The 26,049-nt window shown below is 36.8% G+C and overlaps 1 protein-coding gene across 3 annotated transcripts in view; it reads left to right on the top strand.

The window, feature by feature from the left end:
- The window catches only part of RAD51C (RAD51 paralog C), a 40,215-nt gene extending 17,276 nt beyond the window's left edge, over nucleotides 1–22,939 (top strand). Inside the window, exons 6-9 of one of the 3 annotated variants that reach the window (XM_023553539.2) lie at nucleotides 4,604–4,670; nucleotides 5,594–5,654; nucleotides 10,483–10,546; nucleotides 11,514–22,939. In XM_023553539.2, coding sequence (XP_023409307.1) covers nucleotides 4,604–4,670; nucleotides 5,594–5,654; nucleotides 10,483–10,546; nucleotides 11,514–11,633 — 312 coding nt within the window. In that variant the 3' untranslated portion in view covers nucleotides 11,634–22,939. The other 2 variants (XM_010594292.3, XM_023553538.2) reach the window with 2 other exon arrangements.
- The last annotated feature ends 3,110 nt before the right edge of the window (nucleotides 22,940–26,049 follow it).

Genomic DNA, 26,049 nt, shown 5'->3' on the forward strand with positions numbered 1-26,049 from the left:
TTTTGGGACTGGTGGCATACTTTCCCTTCTTACATTATAAACTTTTCTCTGTTTGATTTTTTCCCCAGTTAGCATGTATAGAAATGTATGACTTTTCAAAATAAATCTGTTTAAAAATGTTAATTTATATACATTTGTTCTTTAAAAAAAATGCTGAGCAGTTCAGAAATGGAGAAAGTAAGCAACTATATTATCTTGTATCCCATGATTACTGTTGTTTGGTGTACATATTTTTCCAGACTTTATGCATATGCTAGCATACTTTAGTTTTTTTTTAGCATACTTTATTTTTTAAATAAGAGCATATTATGCATGCTGTTATATAAAGCAATTTTTTGTTTTCACTTAATGTATAGTGAACATCTTTCCGTGTATAGTACTTATAAGTCTACTTTATCCTTTTTAACAACTGTGTAGTATTCCATTATATAATTGTAGCATAGTGTTTTAACCAACTCCTTATTGACTTTAAAGTTGGCTCCTGTTTTTACTGTTGCACATGCTGCAGTCAGCAACTTTATACATCTTTGTCCATTTTTCCAGTTATTTTCTTAGAATAAATTTCTTGAATTAAAAGTATGAAGCCAAGAACAAAACAAATCCATTGCCGTCGATTCGATTCTGACTCATAGCAACCCTAAAGGACAGAGTAGAACTGCCCCATGGGGCTTCCAAGGAGAGCCTGGTGGACCTTTTGGTTAGGAGCTGTAGCTCTTAACCACCACGCCACCAGGGTTTCCAATGAAACCAAAGGATCTCTCTGTTTTTAAACATTTTGTTATATATTATCACATTGCCTTCAGAAATTGTATCCCAAGATACGTTCTCTACAACAATGAATAGGAATTCTTTTTTTCCCCACATCTTTACCAACTGTGTTTTCAGTCTTTTTACTCTGTGCCAAACTGATAGGGGGCAAGGCCTTTTAAAAATGAATTTCATTTATTATTATCAGAATAATTTTTTAACAGTCTTATTGAGATATAAATCATATACCATGAAACGTACACTGTTCAAGTGTGCAATTCACCATTTTTAGTATTTTGACAGAGTTGTGCAGCTGTCATCACTGTCTGATTTTAAAACATTTTTATCTCCCTCAAAAGAAACCCTGTGCCCATTAGCAGTCACTCCTTCTGCTAGCCCCTGGCAACCACTAATCTACTTCCTGTCTCTATGGATTTTGCCTTTTCTGGACATTTCATATAAATGGAGTCATACAATATATGGCCTTTTGTGTCTGGCTTCTTTCACTTAGCTTAATGTTTTCAAGGTTTGTCCATGTCCTGTTACAGCATCTATCAGTACTTTATTGTGTTTTATGGTTGAATAATTTTCCATTTTATAGGTATACTACATTTATCTCCCCCATGTGTCTGTCGGTTTGTCCTACTGTGGGGGCTTGCATGTTGCTGTGATGCTGGAAGCTACGCCACCAGTATTCAGATACCAGCAGAGTCACCCACGGAGGACAGGTTTCAGCTGAGCTTGCAGACTAAGACAGACTAGGAAGAAGGACCCAACAATCTACTTCTGAAAAGCATTAGCCAGTGAAAACCTTATGAATAGCAGCAGAACGTTGTCTGATATAGTGCTGGAAGATGAGCCCCCAGGGTTGGAAGGCACTCAGAGAACGACTGGGGAAGAGCTACCTCCTCCAAGTAGAGTCGACCTTAATGATGTGGATGGAGTAAAGCTTTTGGGACCTTCATTTGCTGATGTGTCATGACTCAAAATGAGAAGAAACAGCTGCAAACATCCATTAATAATCGTAACCTGGAATGTATGAAGTATGAATCTAGCAAAATTGGAAATTGTCAAAAATGAAATGAAACACATAAACGTCGATATCCTAGGTATTAGTGAGCTGAAATGGACTGGTATTGGCCGTTTTGAATCGGACAGTCGTATCGTCTACTATGCTGGGAATGACAACTCGAAGAGGAATGGTGTTGCATTCATCGTGAAAAAGAATGTTTCAAGATCTATCCTGAAGTATGGAGCTGTGAGTGTTAGGATAATATCCACGCACCTACAAGGAAGACCAGTTAATATGACTATTATTCAAATTTACACACCAACCACTAGGGCCAAAGATGAAGAAACAGAAGATTTTTATCAGCTTCTGCAGTCTAAAATTGATCGAACACGCAATCAAGATGCATTGATAATTACTGGTGATTTTAACGTGAAAGTTGGAAACAAAGAAGGATCAGTAGCTGGAAAATATGACCTTGGTGATAGAAACAATGCTGGAGATCGAATGATAGAATTTTGCAAGACCAACAACTTCTTCATTGCAAATACCTTCTTTCACCAACATAAACGGCGACTATACACATGGACCTCGCCAGATGGAGCACAGAGGAATCAAATTGACCATATCTCTGGAAAAAGACAATGGAAAAGCTCAGTATCAGTCAGAACAAGGCCAGGGGCCGACTGTGGAACAGACCATCAATTGCTCATATGCAAGTTCAAGCTGAAACTGAAGAAAATCAGAGCAAGTCCACGAGAGTTAAAATATGACCTTTAGTACATCCCACCTGAAGAGCCCATCTTAAGAATAGATTTGACGCATTGAATGCTAGCGACCGAAGACCAGATGAGTTGTGGAATGACATCATATATGAAGAAAGCAAGAGCTTATTGAAAAGAAAGAAAAGACTAAGGTGAATGTCAGAGGAGACTCTGAAACTTGCTCACGAACATCAAGCAGCTAAAGCAAAAGGAAGAACTGATGAAGTAAAAGAACTGAACAGAGGATTTCAAAGGGCGGCTCGAGAAGACAAAATAAAGTATTATAATGACGTGCAAAGAGCTGGAAATAGAAAACGAAAACAGAAGAACACACTCGGCGTTTCTCAAGCTGAAAAAACTGAAGAAAAAATTCAAGCCTAGAGTTGCAATAGTGAAGGATTCTATGGGGAAAATATTAAATGATGCAGGAAGTATCAAAAGTAGATGGAAGGAATACACAGAGTCATTATACCAAAAGGAATTAGTCGATGTTCAACCATTTCAAGAGGTAGCATATGATCAGGAACCGAAGGTGCTGAAGGAATTGACGGAATATCAATTGAGACGTTTCAACAAATGGATGCAGTGCTGGAGGTGCTCGCTCATCTATGCCGAGAAATATGGAAGACAGCTTTCTGGCCAACCATCTAGAAGAAATCCATATTTATGCCTATTCCCAAGAAAGGTTATTCAACCAAATGTGGAAATTATAGAACAATATCATTAATATCACATGCAAGCAAACTTTTGCTGAAGATCATTCAAAAATGGCTGCAGCAGTATATCAGCAGGGAAGTGCCAGAAATTCAGGCGGGTTTCAGAAGAGGACGTGGAACCAGGTATATTATTGCTGATGTCAGATGGATCTTGGCTGAAAGCAGAGAATACCAGAAGGATGTTTACCTGTGTTTTATTGACTATGCAAAGGCATTCAGCTGTGTGGACCAGACAAATTATGGATAACGTTGCAAAGGGTGGGAATTCCTGAACACTTAATTGTGCTCATAAGGAACGTGTACATAGACCAAGAGGCAGTTGTTTGGACAGAACAGAGGGATACTGAGTGATTTAAAATCAGGAAAGGTGTGGGTTGGAGTTGTATCCTTTCACCATACTTATGCATTCTGTATGCTGAGCAAATAATCCGGGAAGCTAGACTATATGAAGAAGAACACAGCGCCAGGACTGAGGAAGACTCATTAACAACCTGCAATATGAAGATGACACAACCTTACTTGCTGAAAGCGAGGAGGACTTGAAGCACTTATTTACAAAGATCAAAGACTAGAGCCTTCAATATAAATTATACCTCAACATAAAGAAAACAGAAATTCTCACAACTTGACCAATAAGCAACATCATGATAAATGGAGAAAAGATTGATATTGTCAAGGATTTCATTTTACTTGGATCCATAATCAACACCAGTGGAAACAATAGTCAAGAAATCAAATGACATTATTGCCTTGAGCAAATCTTCTTCAAAAGACCTCTTTAAAGTGTTGAAAAGCAAAGATGTCACTTTGAGGACTAAGGCATGCCCGAAGCAAGGCATGGTATTTTTCAGTCACCTTATATGCGTGCAAAAGCTAGACAATGAATAAGGAAGACTGAAGAAGAATTGATGCCTTTGAATTGTGGTGTTGGCGAAGAATAGTGAATATACCACGGGCTGCCAGAAGAACGAAGAAATCTGGCTTGGAAGAAGCGCAACCAGAATGCTCCTTAGTAGTAAGGATGGCAAGACTTTGTCTTACGTACGTTGGCCATTATCAGGAGGGACCAGTTGTTGGAGTGTCAGTGAAAAAGAGGAAGACCCTCAATGGGATGGATTGACACAGTGGCTGCAACAATGGGCTCAAACATAGCAACTGTGTGTGACTGGTCAGTGTTTTGTTCTTTTGTATGTAGGGTTGCTATGAGTTGGAACCAATGGGCATCTAACAGCAACAACAAACAAATATATTTTTCTTAGTGGTTGATAATATTCATAATACTAAAATCATAGGATTTGATGGCACACTACAATATTTGATAATTTTTGGAGAAGTGCACCTAATTTTTTCATCTTTTGTTTTTATAGGTAATTTTAACCAATCAAATGACAACAAAGATTGATAAAAATCAAGCCTCACTGATTCCTGCTTTAGGTGGGTAACTGATCAGATAAATTTTTTTAAACATGTTTTTTCTACCTCTTTCATTTGATACTTGTTGGATACTGTAAGCTCCAGGAGAGAATAGGGACTGTATCTGTCTTATTCAATAGTAAATCTTAACACTAAGTACAGTGCTCTTAGATCCTGACTGATCCTTTCGGTCATTTCACAAACATTTTTAGAGTATCTGCTATGTGGCAGCTGTTGTGTCAGGTTCTAGGAATATAAATACAAGATATGATCTTGCTCTTCCAAAACTCATAGTCTCGGGCAGGAGAAAGAGTGAGCCCAACTTAAATACAAATCGCAATGTAATGACTAGGGTTGTGTACTCTGTTCCTAATCTCCGTCATGGTTTTGTTGGAGCACAATGCTTCCAGATTTCCACTGAAATTTTTAAGAGTATTACGTCAGAGTTTTTACTTTTCTTCTGGAGGTCAGAAGTGGAGCCCTGGCAGTGCAGTGGTTAAGTGCTCAGCTGCGAACTGAAACCACTCCATGGGAGAAAGATGTGGCAGTCTGCTTCCATAAAGATTTATAGCCTTGGATACCCAATGGGACAGTTCTACTCTGTCCTGTAGGGTTGCTATGAGTCAGAGTCGACTGGGCAGCAGCGGGGTTGGTTTTTGGTTTTGACTGGAGGTCAGAAATATGTTAGCAGGCCTGATGCATGTGTAGGACTGACAAATACACTGATTCAATATAAAATCCTCTAAAAGCAAATAGAAGATAATGACTTTCAGTATTTCCCTGTTAATCTCAGGATGTTCCCATGCCCCAGTTTTTTGAAAGCAGATATACTATTGTTATGTTAAACTAAGTAAAGTAAGACTGTATTTGGTCAGAGACATTCTGAGAGACTTCTTATAACCTTGTCGGTGAGACAATACAGGTATTATGTTCTTTTCCCCCAGGGGAAAGTTGGGGACATGCTGCTACAATACGGATAATCTTTCACTGGGACCAAAAGCAGAGGTCAGTAAGAAACAAGTTAATAATTCTGAATATTGGTCAAATTACACTGACCAGTTACTATTTTCTTAAAGCTACTCCATTGGATGAGATCTACGATACCCCATGAACTAATGCTTTTGTTTCCTTGTCTGACGTCACCTAGAGCAACCATAGAAACTTGTTATACTGCATATTTAGCTACATAGGAAATTCTTTAGAATATGTAAATGTTGGGGTGCACCTGAAACAAGTAGGTGGCAAGGAATGCCACCTTCTAAAGCTCTTTGAAATCAAGTACCATTTAATAGCCGTACAGAAGGATGTGGGTGCTCTGTGTTCGTAGAAGAGATTGAAAGAAGAATAAAATCAGGACAAAAAGAAGACTTTTGAGGTTAGCTTTGGGACTAATTTATGTGGAAAATAGGATGGTTTTTTTAAGTTACTTAATATATTCCTTGTATGAAATTGTCTGTTATTTTTGTATTTTCTCATCCTGCTTTTATTTCCAGTTACTTATCTGTCTTTCACAAGTATTGTTCTTTAAATAAAACTATGGCAGCATGAAACCTTTCCATTTCTTTTTAAACCTGCTGAGCAAGTGAACAAGCCAGCTTTCATTTTCTCTAAAATAGTCAAGTGAAAGCTGTGGGGTCTTCTGTTGCACACTTTTAGAAGTGTCAGATTTGTGCCAGCCTCTCTAGTTTGAGATTAATTGGCATAACCTAGAGAACTCAATTTGGAAATGCTCTAATAAAAGGGGAAAATGAGATAGCATATGGGCACAGATAGAACAAAGGGTTTTCTTAAGTACATTTGGGTCTGGTCAGTGATACTGTTTATTTTTTATCTATATTTCTTTGTTCTTACATAAATAAAAAATCATGCCTGACCAAGTTAGGTTTGACTGACCCAAAGTTCATAAACAGAATTTATTGCAACCTGCATACAGTATATCTTTTGCAACTAATTCATGCAGTTTGTGTCTCCTTCAGAGTTCAGGTAATTCTTTTTTTTTCATAATACATAGTGCTTTACAATTGACTCCCTCCCCTCAGTTCTATAAATAAGTCATTATATACTGAGTTTACAAAAGGAATTCTTGTCTTAGCAACAAACCCCAAATCTTATAAGCTATTGTAAAGACTTGGCAACAGTTCTCCAGCTGAGTCTTTTAAACACACTGCGTATACTTTCCCAGGTTTATGTTATTCTGTAGAGTGCAGCCCACCATTTAAACGTTCTTAGAAATTCCCCTTGACCTAGTATATACAATAGTAGCCTTCTCCAGGAAAGAAACTTCCAAACCAAGTATATCAATGTGTACAGTATGTAGTTAACAGGATGCATCTGAGAAGTAACAAAAATCGTGTAGGAGCGGAGCGAGGTGTTTCTTCTTTTTATGCATTCACCAGAAGACGTTTTCCTTCGTTGTCAAATTCTAGACATTAGCATTGGGTGGATCCATCGAGATCAGAAAACCATGCTTACTTTTTAAGGGTTAGCCATTATATGACCTCAGCTTCTTCAAAATCCTTCCCAAGAATGATGTAGAACACTGACATGGAATAGACAGATTTGGGGGGAAATCTTTTATAAAATTGTTCCTGTTTCCCATACTATTATTTTAGTGAGTGCTTGCTTCTGCTAGATATGTTATAGGTATTTTATATACAATGTTTCATTTAATCTCTTCAGTAACTCTCTGAAGACTCTATAACTACTATCATTAAAAGTGGTAAACTGAGGCCCAGAAAGGTTAACTGACTAAATAACAAATAATAGCAATCGTTTATTGGATATTTATTAACTGTCCTTTACTGTGATAAGCACTGTATTTAAAAACACCAAACCCATTGCCACTGAATCGATTCCGACTCATAGCAACCCTATAGGACAGAGTAGAACTACACCATAGCGTTTCCAAGGAGTGGCTGGTGGGTTTGAACTGCTGACCTTTTGGTTAGCAGCTGAACACTTGACCATTGCACCACCAGGGCTCCAAGCACTGTATATGTATATTTTTTTCAAATAACTCTATGAAATAGTTTGTAGTATCCACATTTCATAAGGAGTCCCTGTGTAGTACAAATGGCTACGTAGTGACTACTAACTAAAAGGTTGGCGGCTCAGGCCCACCCGTGGTGCTTCCAGAGACAAGTCTGACGATCTGCTTCCGAAAAGGTTATAACCTTGAAATCCCTATGGAGCAGTTCTGTTCTGGACACATGGGGTTACCATGAGTCAGAATCGACTCAACGGCAACTAACAACGATCACATTTTATAGCTGACTCTGTGGTAGAGACCATTAATTTTTTCCTATGGTTGCTGTTTCTGGGAGGTAATTATAGTATTGCATTGATTACTAGCAAATCTGAATGTACAGCTCTTATTCTCTTTTTTAGGTAAAATCCTTTTTCTCCATATTTTTTAAAAATAATTTTTTAGGCTGTGGCTATATGATAAGTGGTCACCTTATTAAAATCAGAATAAGTTAACCTTGTTTAATAGAATTTGATAAAATAATGTTTTTCTTAATTAATTGATACCATATATTTTCAAATCATTGAAGTTGCATGAAATCTTTGTGTACTTTTAAATTTAGTTTATCTTGGAAGAATGGAAATAGAAATCCACACTGGGGTGAAATAGTTACAAAAGTTAATACTTCCAATTTGAACAGAAAAACTAAAAGCCTTGAATAGCCAAATTTATAATGAAATTTGAATTTAGGTGTCCCAGCTCATGCCCCTATCCTAATCCTTTCCCAGTAACATCTGATTTTTATCCTTTGAAGGATGGAATAACATTCTAACAGTTGTTAAAAGAAGTAAAATACTTTTGTTGGTGTTCTGTATATTGTGTTGGTTTTCCTCCAGTTTGCATATTCATGATAATATGAAGCCACGATTGTTCAGAATTGCAGCACTCTTTGCCAAGAGGATCAGGTGGTAGAGTGGAGTAATGTATCAACACCCCCACACAGCGTTTCATATGTGTGTTCAGCTTTAGAGCACAAATTGTCCTTCTGTCTTGTTTCTTCCTGACCCAAACTATGTAGTTCAGCCATATGTTAAGCTTCATCTCAGCTGGGACCATGAGCCAAGTGATTTTTTGGTTTAATTTGATGTTTAAAAAGATCTCTTGAGATGCAATAATGAAATACAAAAATTTATTTTTATCTAGAAATTTGAGGAAGATTTTCAGCATGAATACTTAATGTCCATTTGACTTTAGGATTTTTAATAAATGTATAAATACGTACTTCTTAAAAGCTTATTTGCTTTTAGTAATTTCTTCAGAAAAGTCAGATGAACTGAGTACCTTTTGGGGGATATTAGTGTTACGAAGTGATTTAGATTCTGATTTTTCAGAAGGTTAGATGATTTTTGTTTTATTTAAAGAGAGAATGATTTTTTTAATAAGTTTAAAATATTTCTTATATTTTCTGTTACATTTTTACTTTAGAAACTAGATGTAAACCCTAGAACACCGTAAAAATTTATAATGTCACTCCTTACCACCGCTATTCTTGTATTAAAAGTTATTAAGCAGTTATTTATGCATACATATTTTTATACAGTTGCAATTATAGGGCAAATAGCATTCTGGATATTCTGTGTTTATCCTAAAAGTACAAATCTAGAACAGTAAATCGATGAGCCATGGTCTGTTCACTTATCTTTTGACTGTGCCTCAGTTTCAGAATTAAGAGAGTAGCAGATCATCAGCCAAGAGTTCTTTCTGAATTGTCTCTGAAAACAAATCAACATTATATTGTGTATAAATAAATGACTCTCATAACACTGATTCTGTGATTTTTCTCTGCTAGAACCTGTGTTGTGTGTACGTATGTCAGTTCTAAAGTAATTTTAAAAGGTACTTTAAAGATTTTTTTGCTTATATTTGTTACTGTTACGGTATTTGAACATAGTAAGAACTTAAAATTTTATTTCTTAACTACCGTATTTTTACGCAGAGAACCCATGCTTGTACATTTCTTTGCCAGCTGCACCCTCCGCCCGAAGTATCTTCTGAAACACCGCTATGGAAATTTTTTTTACATGTTGCTGTAAAAAAATTAGCATAGCACACTTAGGAAGATGGCTAGCAGAGGGGAGGGCACAACTGGCAAACAAATGTGTGAAAACACTGTACTTTCAATTTTGTACGATATTCACTTTGTAGAGTACATCATAAAATCCCACCTAAATAGACCTTGGTCTATCAGGACAGTGATTTTTTTGGACATGATCATTTTGAAACAATGTGTCTTAGAAGCTCATTTGTATAATACGAGTATGTGTTCCTCATTTATATTACAAGAAATTGTCTTATATAATAGCACAAAAAAGCACATGATGATTACAGAAAATTTGGAAAATATAGATAAGCTAAAGAAAAAAATAAACAACCTGTAATAACAACTATTAACTTTATTGGTTGTAGCTTTCTAATATTTCTCAATACATGCACATATACATACTTATAAATGTGGGACTATACAATTTAACTTTTACTTAATATTTTCCTATTTCATTCAATATTTTCTTTTACATTTCTAGCATAAGTAGGATCTCATAAAGTACAAAATAATTTATCTGAATCAGTCATTGGACTTTTAGGTTGTTTTAAAATTTCACTTATATAAACAACTCTGTTGTTATATGTAATAACTATTATATGTATATACATAGCTGTTGTTTGAGCAGAATATTTTTGATATTTCTTTGCCTACTGTGCTCTTAGAGGACAAAAGAATAAAATTATAGTAAAAAAAAAACCCTGAAATTATGAAATCAGCCATCTGAACTAATTAAGGTTGTGTGTGTATATATTTTTTTCTCTAAGCAGGTTGGCAACATTGTGCAAATCACCAAGCCAGAAGGAATCTACAGTACTGTTTCAAATCACAGTCAGTATTATTTAATTAGAGTGGGATTTTGATATTGGTGGGTAGTAATTATGGGAAGAGAGCATTTCCAAATTGCTTCTGTTACCTTCTGTAGACAGCAAGTATATTTGAGGGCAGCTTTTGATGCTTAGAACATTATCCCCAAAATAGTAGTATGTATACAGAACATTCTAGTCACAGTTGGACTGATGTTTATTCTTAAGAACAGAGGAAATACTTATTTGTGGGGTGGTACATTCCATGCTATATGTAATGTCAGGGTATTACAGGTTTTTTAAAGTAAGAGTTGTTAAAGATTTTCACAAAAGAAATACCAACATCAGTGATTTTGATCTGTAGATATTATAGATCTGTCATGGCCATCAGATATAACCCACTTTAAAATGTTAATTTCCCTGTGAATTTACTTTCTAGAAATACATTTTTGGCTAAAATATGCATATTTACCAACAGTATTAAGCCAAGTATATTCTTGGCATCTCATCTTTAAAAGGACAAAAACAGGAGTGGAAAGGGATCCTGAAACTGAATTATCCCCTTGGTCTTTGTACTGCCCAGGTGCATTTGCAGCATCGTAGTTGGAAAACTTTATTTTAGGGTATTTAGTTGTGAAAATAAATGAGTAAAGTACCTAAGTAATTAGTACATATTACTTCCTTTCACCTTTTCCATCAGAGCCACCATAAAGTTTGTTAGGATTACCCTCTAGAGACGTTTTTATAATGCAGTGTTATTTATGTGTGTGTATATGTATATAATATTTTCATATATTTATAAATATATATAAAATAGTGTAGTACTGCCCTGGTTTGGACATCTATCCGTGAGGTTCATCCTCTTTATTCATAGTAGTTGATAACTTTTATTCCAAGAGCAAAGTAGATCTCTTATCAGTAAAAATATTTGGAAGACCAATCTTTATTTTGAATATTTTTAAACCATACTTGCCTGTTTTTTTATGTTGCAGCCTCAGGGATTTAGAGATGCTCCTGTTGCTACTGCATGTTCATTATCAATGGAAGCTTCACTGAATTCCCGGAAACGGTCACGAGAATCAGAGAAAGACGCACCAGAATCCGAAGACTAGTCTCAAAGTATAACAAATGTATTGAGGCTGGGAGATTCAGTGTGTACAAGTGATAGACTCGTTACTTTAAAATATAAACATACTCAATGACATGAATGAGTCAGGAATATACTGAAGCGAATGGGAGAAAATTAAGGAATATGAGTCTCTGAGAAAGTTCTTCTAAAACAGTGTTCTACAATTATATTTTGTCCTGTTTTCATTTTCAGTAACATTCAGTAGAGATGATGCAGGCATTGTATTTCACAAATGTGGAAATCTGATCTTATGTGACCTATCTGAATTTATCATTCAGGATTTTTTTTCCTCTTTCTTTGCCAGTTGTCTGGAAAATCCTAGGAAGAAAAGTTTTTTTTTCATATTCTAATTGTGTTCACCTCTATAAATGAAGCTTTGATATTCCTTTAAAATGACAGGTTTTTAAACCTTTTAAAGAGAAGCCAAGACCATGAGTCAGCATATCATTACATTTATATGAATATATAAATTGGTTTGGCCATCTAAAATTGTTTCAGTGGAATATTTTTGATGTTTCTTTTCCTACTATGCTCTTAGAGGATAAAATAATAGAATTATAGTAAAAAAAAAAACAAAAAAAACCCTGAATTTAAACTGTAAAATCAGTCATCTGAACTAATTAATTAAGGTTTGTGTATGTATTTTCTTTTTCTAAGCAAGTTGTACAAATCACCAAGCCAGAAGGAATCCATAGTACTGTTTCAAATCACAGTCAGTATTATTTAATTAGAGTGGGATTTAGATGACCAAACAATTTTAGGTGACAGAACCGATTTTAGTGACCCTAATCCTAAAATCTAAGCCATTTGTTTAATTTTCAGTTATTTTATAATGTTAAAGGAAGGACTTTGAAGCTGTTATTTCATCTAGAAATTGTTTAGAACATATATCTTCCAGAATAGTCAGGTTGATAAGCTCACAGTTGTTTATTTCTGCATTTTTAAAGGCTGAAATGATCCATTCTAGAATTCTAGGTGTATTGACTTTTTTTTTTAATTATCTTAACCCAATTCGAATAAATTAAAATTTTGGATTCTTGAATGGTTTCAGAATCATCTAAAAACGTTTTAGCACTCGGTTCCTCTTAATACTTCTCAATTCATTTACAATATTGGTTCCCAGTGGACAGAAATTTAAATAATTGAATATTTCATACTGTGACAACCAAATTTTCCAGATATTATTGATGGGTGATATTTCCTGTCCCAGGCTGTACGTCAAATTTATAAAATTTATTCAATGTAACTATCCTGCAGTTGATTGTATATAGAATAACCATTGTTTACCAGGACTTTTTTTTAAAGTGAAAGGGGTCACACACTAACAATTACGTCAGGACTATAAGCATAAACTTGAGGTTGTCACAGGCGGATCAGGCATATGGTCACAGTGACTATATACGACTAATTTCAAATCACTAATGTAGGATGACTGATTTTGTAACTATCTTACTTTTGAAGGCTCTAAAACTTTTTTTTTTTAAATCGGTGTGAAAATATATACAACAAAACATTCCCAATTCAATAATTTTTATATGTATACTTCAGTGACATTATGTTCATCATGTTGTTTGACCATTACCACTGTCCTTTTCAAAATCATTCCACCACCATTAACAAAAACTCAGTGCGTCCTAAGGAATTATTCCCGCTTTCCCCTTTCTCCCACAACTGTAACCACTAATAAACTTGTTCTCTATACATTAACATATTTCATATAATTGGGATCATACCGTATTTGTCCTTTTGTGACTGACATTTCACTCAGCACAATGCTTTCAAGGTTTACCCATGTTGTAGCATATATCAGGACTTCTTTTCTCTTAACGGCTGAGTAATATTCATGTACATTTATATTCACGTACACACAAACCCACACACATATATATACCGCATTTTGAACACTAATGATCAAAAGCCAGACGAGTTGTGGAATGACATCAAGGATATCATACGTGAAGAAAGCAAGAGGTCGTTAAAAAGACAGGAAAGAAAGAAAAGACCAAAATGGTTGTCAGAAGACACTCTGAAACTTGCTATTGAACGTCGAGTAGCTAAAGCCAAAGGAAGAAATGATGAAGTAAAAGAGCGCAGCAGAAGATTTCAAAGGGCGGCTTGAGGATACAAAGGAAAGTATTACAATAACACGTGCAAAGAGCTGCAGGTAGAAAACCAAAAGGGAAGAACACGCTAGGCATTTCTCAAGCTGAAAGAACTGAACAAAATATTCAAGCCTTAAGTTGCAGTATTGAAGGATTCTACAGGGAAAATATTTAACGACGCAGGAAGCATCAAAAGAAGATGGAGGGAATACACAGAGTAACCGAACCAAAATGATTGATGTTCAACCATTTCAGAAGGTTGCATATAATCAGGAACCGGTGGTACAGAGGGAAGAAGTCCAAGCTGCACTGAGGGCACTGGCAAAAAACAAGGTTCCAGGAATTGATGGGACACCAATTGAGATGTTTCAACAAACAGATGATGCACTGGAAGTGCTCACTTGTCTATGCCAAGAAATTTGGAAGACAGCTACCTGGCCAATCAACTGGAAGAGATCCATATTTGTGCCCACTCCAAAGAAAGATGATCCAGCAGAATGTGGAAATTATTGAACAATATCATTAATGTCACACGTAAGTAAAATTTTGCCAAAGATCATTCAAAGGCAGTTGGAGCAGTACATCGACAGGGAACTGCCAGAAATTCAAGACAGGTTCAGAAGAGGACGTGGAACCAGGGATATCATTGCTGATGTCAGATGGATCTTGGCTGAAAATGGAGAATGCCAGGAAGATGCTTACCTGTGTTTTGTTGAGTACGCAAAGGCATTTGACTGTGTGGATCATAACAAATTATGGATAACATTGTGAGGAATGGGAATTCCCAGAACCCTTAATCGTGCTCATGAAGAACCTGTACATAGACCAAGAGGCAGTTGTTCAGACAGAGCAAGGGGATACTGCGTGGTTTAAAGTCAGGAAAGGTGTGCGTCAGGGTTGTATCCTTTAACCATACCTATTCAATCTGTGTTCTGAGCAAGTAATCCGAGAAGCTGGACTATATGAAGAAGAATGGGTCATCAGGATTGGAGGAAGACTCATTAACAACCTGTGTTATGCAAATGACACAGCCTTGCTTGCTGAAAGTGAAGAGAACTTGAAGCACTTGCTAATGAAGATCAAAGACCACAGCCTTCAGTATGAATTGATTACACCTCAACATAAAACAAAATCCTCACACCTGGACCAATAAACAACATCATGATAAACAGAGAAAAGATTGAAGTTGTCAAGGATTTCATTTTACTTGGCTCCACAATCAACAGCCATGGAAGCAGCAGTCAACAAATCAAAAGACACATTGCATTGGGCAAATCTGCTGCAAAGGACCTCTTTAAAGTGTTGAAAAGCAAAGATGTCACCTTGAAGACTAAGGTACGCCTGACCCAAGCCATGGTACTTTCAGATGCATCATATCATGCGAAAGCTGGACAATGAATAAGGAAGACCAGAGAGGAATTGGTGCCTTTGAATTGTGATGTTGGTGAAGAATATCGAATATACCATGGACTACCAAAAGAATGAACAAATCTGTCTTAGAAGTAGTACAACCAGAATGCTCCTTAGAAGCAAGGATGGAGAGACTGCATCTTACATACTTTGGACATGTCAGGAAGCATCAGTCCCTGGAGGAGGACATCATGCTTGAGAAAGTAGAGGTTGGTGCAAAAGAGGAAGACCCTTGATGAGATGCATTGACACAGTGGCTACAATGGGCCTAAACCATGACAATGATTTTGAGGATGGTGCAGGACCAGGCAGTGTTTCATCTTTTGTACATAAGGTCGCTATGAGTTGGAAGTGACTATGGCACTTAACAATTTAATCACATCTGCAAAGTTCCTTTTGCCATGTGAGGTAACATAGGTTTCAGGGATTAGGATGTGGCTATCTTTGGGGGCCATTATTCAGCCCCTTAAATCATGTTTCAAGAAATATGAGCCTTGAGTGATTCGTATGTGCATTGAGGTTTGAAAAGCACTGTGGCAATCATAGATGGTTATTCCCATTTATAAGACTGAAGAAAGGACATTTTATTCCTCAGGACTTTGAAAGTTGTATTTTTCAAGGAATATCCTTTCTTACTCAAAGTATATATAAATCCCCCTCCGCCCCCCAGCTTTTTCTTTTGCTTGGTTTTAACTCATGATGTGGTAGTTCATCTTCCGTCCCACAATTCGTGTGGGCTTGCCACATAATGCCGGATCAGTAAATTGGTTGAAATCTTAACTCCTGGCAGACCAGTGATTGCATCCATTTTTCATCTTATGGTTAGATACCTTGGTGAGTCCAAAAAATGCGTATTGGCTTTTATACTCCTCATGCCATTGCTATGATCTTCCTTTTTGGTAATTAGCTTACACACAAAAATACATTTGCACACCAAAAAACTTTTGCAGCATTTTGTTTTTTTAATGTCATTTCCATATTTCACAATTCTTTTGACCACAGTTAATATAATAGAGACCATTAAGGTAGTAATTTAAAAAGTACTTATTCTGGGAAAAATAAACAACAATAGCAATTCAAAGTTTGTTGTACTTTGAGAAAACTTTTCTGATGATGCACTGGGAAAATCAGTTTGATTCCAAATAAGTTATTAAAAGTATAAAATACAATACATAGAATTAAAAGCCTAGACTACCTAAATCAGGATTTTGTTTTTGTTTATTTTTAGGGTAGAGGCATAAAGTTTCAAATGCAACTATTCTAGACCTTTACTGCTGGAGGAGGAGCCCTGGTGATGAAGTGGTTAAGAGCTCTGCTGCTAACCAAAAGATCGGCAGTTCAGATCCACCAGCTGCTTCTTGGAAACCCTATAGGGCAGCTCTACTCAGTTCTCTAAGGTTGCTATGAGTCACAATCAACTCAATGGTAACGGGTTTTGTTTTGTTTTGGGTTTTATTGCTAAAAACCAAACCCAGTGCCGTCGAGTCGATTCCGACTCATAGCGACCCTATAGGACAGAGTAGGATTGCCCCATAGAGTTTCCGAGGAGCGCCTGGTGGATTTGAACTGCTGACCCTTGGGTTAGCAGCTGTAGCACTTAACCACTATGCCACCAGGGTTTCCTTTATTGCTAAAGGAAACCTTAAAGATCACCCCACCAATATCTTTATTGTATAAATCTCTATAACTTTTTAAGCATGCAGATAACTTTTTTATTCTTTTTTGGTTTTACAAACATTTTATTCTCTATCGAAGTTGTATTTTTTCCCAAGAGTATTATGACTTTTACCTGCAATTTAGGAGATATAAAACTTAAAACATATGTAAATAGTACTTTGTGGTTCTAACGAGGAGCCATGGTGGTACAGTGGTTAAGCACTCAGCTTAAAAAAGTCAGTGGTTCAGGCCCACCAGGCGCTGTGCAGGAGAAAGATGTGGCAGTCTGCTTCCATAAAGATTACAGTCTTGGAAACCCTACCGGGCCGTTCTGTTCTGTCCTATAGGGTCGTTATGAGTCAGAATCTACTCAGTGGCAATGGGGTTATGGTTCTAACTTTTACATAGTTTAATTTGATCCTTCCAGCAGCTCTGTTAAGGTAGATATGAGCTGGCCTGCCTGCTTTTGTCTTTTTCTCCTTCTGTCCTTTCATTCATCCATCCACCTATCAATTCTTCCACGTAATGCCAAGCACATATGAATTTAACAACTGGTTCTTTAATGAATAAATATTTCAAGAGTTAGAATAAATTCTGTGTTTTTTTTTCTTTTATTTTGCTTTAGGTGAAAGTTTACAAATCTAAGTCACCCTCATACAAAAAGTTACATACAGCTTGCTGTGTATTCCTAGCTGCTCTCCTCCTAATGAGACAGCACATTCCTCCTCTCCACCCTGTATTCCCCGTGTCTATTCAACCAGCTCCTGTCCCCCTTTTCTCGTCTTGCCACCAGACAGGAGTTGCCCACATGGACTCAAGTGTCCACTTCAGCCAAGAAGCTCACTCATTGCCAGGATCATTGTCTATCTTACAGTCCAGTCCAATCCCTGTCTGTAGAGTTGGCTTTGGGAATGGTTCCAATCTTGGGCTAACAAAGGGTCCGGGGACCATGACTGTCAGGGTCCCTCCAGACTCCATCAGACCATTAAGCCTGGTCTTTTTATGAGAATTTGAGATCTGCATCCCACTGTTCTCCTGCTCCATCAGGGATTCTCTGTTGCGTTCCTTATCAGGGCAGTGATCAGTGGTAGCTGGGCACCATCTAGTTCTTCCGGTCTCAGGCTGATGGAGTCTCTGGTTTATATGGCCCTTTCTGTCCCTTGGGCTCATCTTTACCATATGTCTTTGGTGTTCTTCATTCTCCTTTGCTCCAGGTAGGTTAAGACCAATTGGTGCATCTTAGGTGGCTGCGTGCTAGTGTTTAAGACCCCAGACACCTCTCACCACAGTGGGATGCAGAACATTTTCTCAATACATTTTGTTATGCCAGTTGACCTAGGTGTCCCCTGAAACTATGGTCCCCAGGCCCCCGCCCCTGCTACTCTGGCCTTCGAAGCGTTTGGTCGTATTCAGGAAACTTCCTTGCTTTTGGTTTAGTGCAATTGTACTGACTTCCCGTGTGTGTTGCCCTTCCCTTCACCTAAAATAATTTGTCTACTATCTAGTTAGTGAATATCCCTTTCCCTCCCTCCCCACCCTCGTAACCATCAAAGAATATTTTCTTCTGTGTTTAAACTCTTACCTAGAGTTCTTATAATGGTGGTCTCATACTATGTTTGTCCTTTTGCAAATGCCTAATTTCACTCAGCATAATTTCTTCCAGATTCTTCCATGTTATGAATTGTTTCACAGATGTATTGTTGTTCTTAATCATTGCATAGTATTCCATTGTGTGAATATACCATAATTTATTTATCCATTCATCTGTTGATGGGCACGTTGGTTGCTTCCATCTTTTTGCTATTGTAAACAGTGCTGCAGTGAATATGGGTGTGCATGTATCTGTTTGTGTGAAGGCTCTTATTTTTTAGGGCGTATTCCAAGGAGTGGAATTGCTGGGTCGTATGGTAGTTCTATTTCCAGTTTTTAAAGAAGCACCAAATCAATTTCCAAAGTGGTTGTACCATTTTACATTCACACCAGCAGTGTATAAGTGTTCCAGTCTCTATACAACCTCTCCAACGTTTATTATTTTGTGTTTTTTTGGATTAATACCAGCCTTGTTGGAGTGAGATGGAATCTCATTGTCATTTTGATTTGCATTTCTCTAATGGCTAATGATAGTGAGCATTTCATCATGTATCTGTTAGTAGCGTGAATGTTGTCTTTGGTGAAGTGCCTATTCATATCCTTTGCCCATTTTTTAAATGGTTTATTTGTCTTTTTGTAGTTGAGTTTTTGCTGTATCATGTAGATTTTAGAGATCAGACACTGATTGGAAATGTCATAGCTAAAAATTTTTCCTAGTCTGTAAGTAATCTTTTTACTCTTCTGGTGAGATCTTTGGATGAGCATAGGTGTTTGACTTTTAGGAGTTCCCAGTTACCTAATTTCTCTTCTGGAGTTTGTACATCGTTAGTAATGTTTTGTATACTGTGTATGCCATGTATTAGGGCTCCTAGCGTTGTCCCTGTTTTTTCTTCTGTGATCTTTATCATTTTAGATTTTACATTTAGGTCTTTGATTCATTTTGAGTTAGTTTTTGTGCATGGTGTGAAGCATGGGTCTTGTTTCATCTTTTAAATTCTGTTTTTCAAATGGTCAGATGAGAATAGTATTTGGTCATATATATGATGGTGTTTCTTAGCACTTTTTATTATTATAAAATAATATGTATAATTTAATAGTATCTTAATGATTTATAAATTATGTGAATACCACTTTTTTTCTGAACCTTTTATGGACTTTTATTGTTTATCTGGTTTGGAGCAGTTGATTTGTCTTTTGAAGATTTTCAAGCTGTTCCTACTAATTTAAAATTTAATCCTAACAGATTTATTTTCATTTCTTAGATTAGCTATTTTTATTCTCTACCTAATTATTGTATTTTATTTTTCATGTTAATAATGTTCTTAGTAAAATGTTTGCAACTAGTTACGAGTTATATGTTTATAAAACAAAATCAGATTAAATGATTGCTAAATTTACTGATCTAGATTTTGTGGTTTCTGCATCTTAGAGGATTTATTAAATACTCACTTTAAATGAACGATACTGGAAAAATGGAAAAGGGTAACATTTACATATTTTATTTTCAAAATCAATAATAGTAGGGTTTCCATTCTAATATATTGCATTTTAGGTTTGAGACATAACGTTGAAATATTCTGTTGCTTTAAAAAAAAATTATTGAAGTGCAGAAGAGAGGCTGGCTGTTGATAATATGTATTTTTAGTTAACGTCAGTGCCTAAATTTACTGTTACTGTTAAAATTTACAGAACATTTTGCTCCCTCAGAAATGATTTTGGCATAAAATATGTTGACAAGATTTCATGTATTTTTGACCGCAGTATACTCCTTTGCTGGTTTTCAGTTTTAGTTCACCATTGACACGGGCCTTTTTGTGCTTCCGCTATCCATTTGACTCCCATTATATTGCAGGAGTCCCTAGGTGGTGCAAATGGTTAGCATACTTGGCTGCTAACCTAAAGATTGGTGTTGCATGTTCATCCAGAGGTGCCTCGGAAACAATGGCTGAAGAAATCAGCCATTGAAAACCCTATGGAGCGCAGTTCTACTCTGCCATACGGGGGTCGCTCTGAATTGGGGTTGACTTGAGGACAATTTATTTTTTTAATGTTGTAGAAAGATGTGAGTTTTTAAACAAACCATTACTTTGATAGTAATTTTATGTTTAGCTTCTTTTATAAGATATAAAAATTAGTGCTACTAAGAAGACCTTGAGAACTCATGGAAATTTGGCCCTACCTACTTTCAAAATAAAAAATTAACACAAGGTAAGACAGAAGCCAAGGAGCAGAGGTTGGAGAATTTATATCAAGAGGTCATATAAACCAAAGCAAGGAGAAAAACAATTGGTTACATAACTCTTTTGGTCTAATGACAGGAAGTATACCAGTTCTTCAAGAGAGAAGATTTTTTTTTTTGTTATGTATGTATGTATATATTTTACTATGGAATACTTTGTCAAAGAAAAAATTACACTGGAAAAATTAAAACAGGAAAGGATGACTTTTACTCAAAAAGAAGTTGCAAGGGAGAGGAAGAGAATAAGGAAAAGGAAGGAAGGAAGGAGGGCTGTAATGGAATGGTGATTACTACAGTGGAGAGAGAGGGAGATAGCAGAATTGTGTCTGTACTTCAGTTACTCTGAGACAAAGAACTCTTGAGTTTTTATAAAAAATGTTAAAGGAGTACTTAGTGAGTGATGTACTGAGATTGTGATTAGGGACAGTTTGCTAGGAATATTTTCTTTATTTTTTTATGATAAAGCCACCTGGATCTTGGGAATTGGGGGAAGGGGAAGAGGAGGAGATAAGGAATGGGAAACTAAAGTTATTCAGACAGTAAATCCTTAAGTTTTGGTCATTTATTTGTAGTATTACCTGTGTTTTTCCAGAAAATAAAAAGGTGGGAGTATTTCTTTAACAAAGAGCTCTGTAAATCTCAATTTTATCAATTTTCAGAACATTTAAAATTCGAAAAGTATGATATTCAATGAAAAGTAAGTTTTCTTTATCCTCTTGCCCCTTAGTCACTCAGACCCTTTTTTAGGAGGCAGCTATTATTACCAGTTTCTTCTGTGACCTCTGGAGCTATACTATGTATTTAAAATATAAATATACTTTTTCCTTTAACACTCAAATCTTAAAAAATATGTGCACTACTCTGCACCTTGTTTTGTTAATAAAATGTCTCAGAGACATTTCATGTCAGCACACATAGGACTTTCTTAATTTACAAATTGCTGTGTAATACTCCATTTTGCCAATATATTTAATTGTTTTATCAATGGATATTTAGGTTATATCAAACTTTTTTAATGAGGATATAAGAAATTCTCACAGGACATAAGGATTTAAAATTTTTATAAGCGTTGGCAAATTGTCCTTCGTAGAGACTACAATTTACACTTCCAGCAGCAATGTTTGAAAGTGCCTGTTTTTCCACACCTTTGACAACACAGTATTCTATCTTTTTTTGCCAATTTGAGAATTGTTAAAAATGACATCTTTCAAAATTAAAAGCTTTTGTGTATCAAAGGACATTATTAAGAAAGTGAAAAGACAACCTATACAATGGGAGGGAATATTTGGAAATCATATATCTTGTAAGGGTTTAATACCCAGAGTATATAAAGAACTCCCACAGCAGACATCCCAATTAAAATATGGACAAAGGACTTGAATAGACATTTCTCCAAAGAAGATATGCAAATAGACAATAAGTACATGAAAAGATGCTCAGCATCATTAGGTATTTGTTGTTAGCTGCCATCAAATTGGCCCCCAACTTGTGGTGACCCCACGCACAATGGAACTAAACTCTTCTGGTTCTGCGCCATCCCCATGATGGGTTGTGGATCAGACCATCGTGATCCACAGGATTTTTATTGGCTGATTTTCAGAAGTAGATTGGTAGATCTTTCTTCCTAGTCTGTCTTCACCTGAAGCTTTGCTAAAACCTGTTCAGCATCATAGCAACATGCAAGCCTCCACTAACAGAAGTGCATTGGCTGGCCCCAAGAAGATAAAATACTTAGGAATAAATCTAACCGGAGACATAAAAGACTTGTACAAAGAAAACTACAAAACACTACTGCAAGAGGCCAAAAGATACCTACATAAGTGAAAAAACATACCACGCCCATGGAAAGGAAGACTCAACATTGTGAAAATGTCAATAGTACCCAAAGGAATCTATACATACAATGCAATCCCAATCCAAATTCCAATGGCGTTTTTTAATGAGATGGAGAAAAAATCACCAATTTTATATCGAAAGGGAAGAGGTCCCAGATAAGCATTACTAAAGAAGAACAACAAAGTGGGAGGCCTCACAGTATCTGATTTTAGAACCTATTATACTGTCACAGTAGTCAAAACAGCCTGGTCCTGGTACAACAGCAGACACGTAGGCCGATGGAATAGAATTGAGAACCCAAACGTAAATCCATCCACCTATGAGCAGCTGATATTTGACAAAGACCCAAAGTCTGTTAAATGGGGAAAAGACAGTCTCTTTAACAAATGGTGCTGGCATAACTGGAGATCCATCTGTAAAAAAAAAAAAAATTGAAACAAGACCAATACCTCACACCATATACAAAAACTAAGTCAAAATGAATCAGAGTCCAAAATATAAAATCGAAAATAATAAAGATCATGGAAGAAACAATAGAGACGATGCTAGAAACCCCCATTAAATGGCATAAATATTATACAAACCATATCTAACATTGCGCAAACACCAGAAGAGAAACTAGAAACTGGGAGCTCCTAAAAATCAAAAACTTATGCTTATCAAAAGATTTTATCAAAAGAGTGAGAAAACCTAAAAACTGGAAAAAGTGTTTGGCTATGACATACCCCAAAAAGGTTTAATCTGTAAAATCTACAAGATACTGCAACACCTCAACAACAAAAAGACAATCCAATTAAAAAATGGGCAAAGGATATAAACAGACACTTCACTAAAGAAGACATTCAGGCAGCCAGCAGACACATGAATTGCTCATGATCATTAGCCACTATCAAAATGCAAATCAAAACCACAATGAGATACCATCTCACCCCAACAAGGCTGGCACTAATCCAAAAAACACAAAATAACAAATGTTGGAGAGGTTGTGGAAAGATTGGAACTCTTAACGTACTGCTGATGGGGATGTAAAATGGTACAACCACTTTGGAAAACAATATGGCGTTTTTTTAAGCTAGAAATGGAAATACCATAGGATCCAGGAATCCCACTCCTAGGAATATATCCTAGAGAAATAAGAGCCGTCACACGAATGGGCATATGAACACTTATGTTCATTGCAGCATTATTCACAATAGCAAAAAATGGAAACAACCTAAATGCCCATCAATAGATGAACGGATAAATTATAGTACATACAATGAAATATTAGGCAACAATAAAGAACAATGATAAATCTTTGAAACGTCTTACAACGTGGATGAATCTGGAGGGCATTATACGGAGTAAAATAAGTCAGTCACAAAAGGACAAATGTATGAGACCACTATTATAAAAATTCAGGAAAAAGTTTGAACACAGAAAAAGAGCATTCTTTGATGGTTATGAACAGGGGGTAGGGAGTGGCAGAGGGGGAGGGGAAATCACTAACTAGATAGTAGACAAGCATCAACTTTGGTGAGGGAAAGGACAACATACAATACAGGGGAAGTCAGCACAATTGAACCAAAGCAAAGGCAGTTTCCTGGACACATCCAAATACTTTGAGGGACAGAGTAGCTGGGGCTGGGGCCTAGGGACCATAGTTTCAGGGGACATCTAGGTCAATTGGTATAACATAGTTTATTAAGAAAGTGTTCTACGTCCAACTTTGGTGAGTAACATCTGCAAGTGGCCATTGAAGATACATCACATTGGTCCCATCCCAGTTGGAGGAAAAGAGATTGAAGCAAATCAAAGACACAAGAAAATACTAGCCCAAAGGACTAAAGGACAAAATGAACCAGAGACTCCACCAACCTGAGACCAGAAGAACTAGATGGTGCCTGGCTACCACCAATGACCGCCCTGACAGGGGACACAACAGAGTCCCAGAAAGAGCAGGAGAAAAATAGAGCTCAAATTGATGTAAAAAGACCAGGCTTACTGGTCTGAAAGAGAAAGGAGGAACCCCTGAAGCTATGGCCCCTGGATACTCTGTTAACCCAGAAACCATTGCCGAAGCCCCCTCTTCAGACAAAGATTAGACAGGACTATAAAAAAAATAAATAATACACGCGAGGAATGTGTTTCTTAGTTCGATCAGATATACGAGACTAAATGGGCAGTTCCTGTCCAAAAGCAGGATGACAAGGCAGGAAGGGACAGGAACTGGTTGAATGGACACAGGGAACCCAGGATAGAAGGCGGGGAGTGTGCTGCCACATTGTGGGGATTGCAACTAATGTCACAAAACAATATGTGTACAAATTTTTTAATGAGAAATTAGCTTAAGCTGTAAACTTTCCCCTAAAGCACAATAAAAAAAAAAAGTGCATTGGCCAGGAATACAACTTGGGTCTGTCCTGCATGGAAGGTGAGAATTCTGCTACAGAACCACCAATATCCCATTAGTCGTTGTTGCTGTTGTTGGGTGCCATCGACTTGGTTCCGACCCATAGCTGCTCTATGTACAATAGAGCAGAACACTGCCTGGTCCAGCGCCATCCTCACAATCATTTCCTTGAGCCCATTGTTGCAGCCACAGTGTCAATCTATCTCATTGAGGGTCTTCCTCTTTTTCATTGACTGCGTAGTTTACCAATCATGGCCTTCTTCTCCAGGGATCTATCCTTCCTGATAACATGTCCAAAGTATGTGAGATGTAGTCTCGCCATCCTTGCTTCTAAGGAGCATTCTGGTTGTACTTCTTCCAAAACAGATTTGTTTGTTCTTTTGGCAGTCTGTGGTATATTCAGCATTCTTCAATAACACCACAATTCAAACGCATCAATTTTTCTTTGGTCTTTCTTATTCATTATCCAACTTTCACATGCTTATGAGGTGAATGAAAACACTGTGGCTTGGGTCAGGCACACCTTACTCTTCAAGGTGACATTTTTGCTTTCCAACACTTTAAAGAGGTCCTTTGCAGCAGATTTGCCATATGCAATGTGTCTTGATTTCTTGACTGCTGCTTCCATGGATGTTAATTGTGGATCCAAGTGAAATGAAATCCTTGACAACTTCAATCTTTTCTCCAATTGTCATGATGTTTTGCTCACTGGTCCAGTTGTAAGGATTTTTGTTTTCTTTATGTTGAGGAGTAAGCCATACTGAAGGCTCTGGTCTTTGGTCTTCATCAATAAGTGCTTCAAATCCTCTTCATTTTCAGCAAGGAAGGTTGCGTCATCAGGTTGTTAATGAGTCTTCCTCCAATTTTGATGCCCTGTTCTTCATGGAGCCCAGCTTCTTGAGTAGGTATTGTGAAAGGATACAGCCCTGACGCATACCTTTCCTGACTTTAAACCACACAGTATCCCCTTGTTCTCTTCAGGCAACTGCCTCTTGATCTGTGTACAGGTTCCTCATGACCAAAATTAAGTGTTCTGGAATTCCCATTCTTCACAATGTTATCCATAATTTATTATAGTCCACACAGTCAAATGCCTTTGCCTAGTCAGTAAAACATAGGTAACATCTTTCTGGTATTCTCTGCTTTCAGCCAGGATCCATCTGACATCAGCAAT

The sequence above is a fragment of the Loxodonta africana genome, chromosome 18, assembly GCF_030014295.1.
Source record: "Loxodonta africana isolate mLoxAfr1 chromosome 18, mLoxAfr1.hap2, whole genome shotgun sequence".
NCBI classification, from domain to species: domain Eukaryota; kingdom Metazoa; phylum Chordata; class Mammalia; order Proboscidea; family Elephantidae; genus Loxodonta; species Loxodonta africana.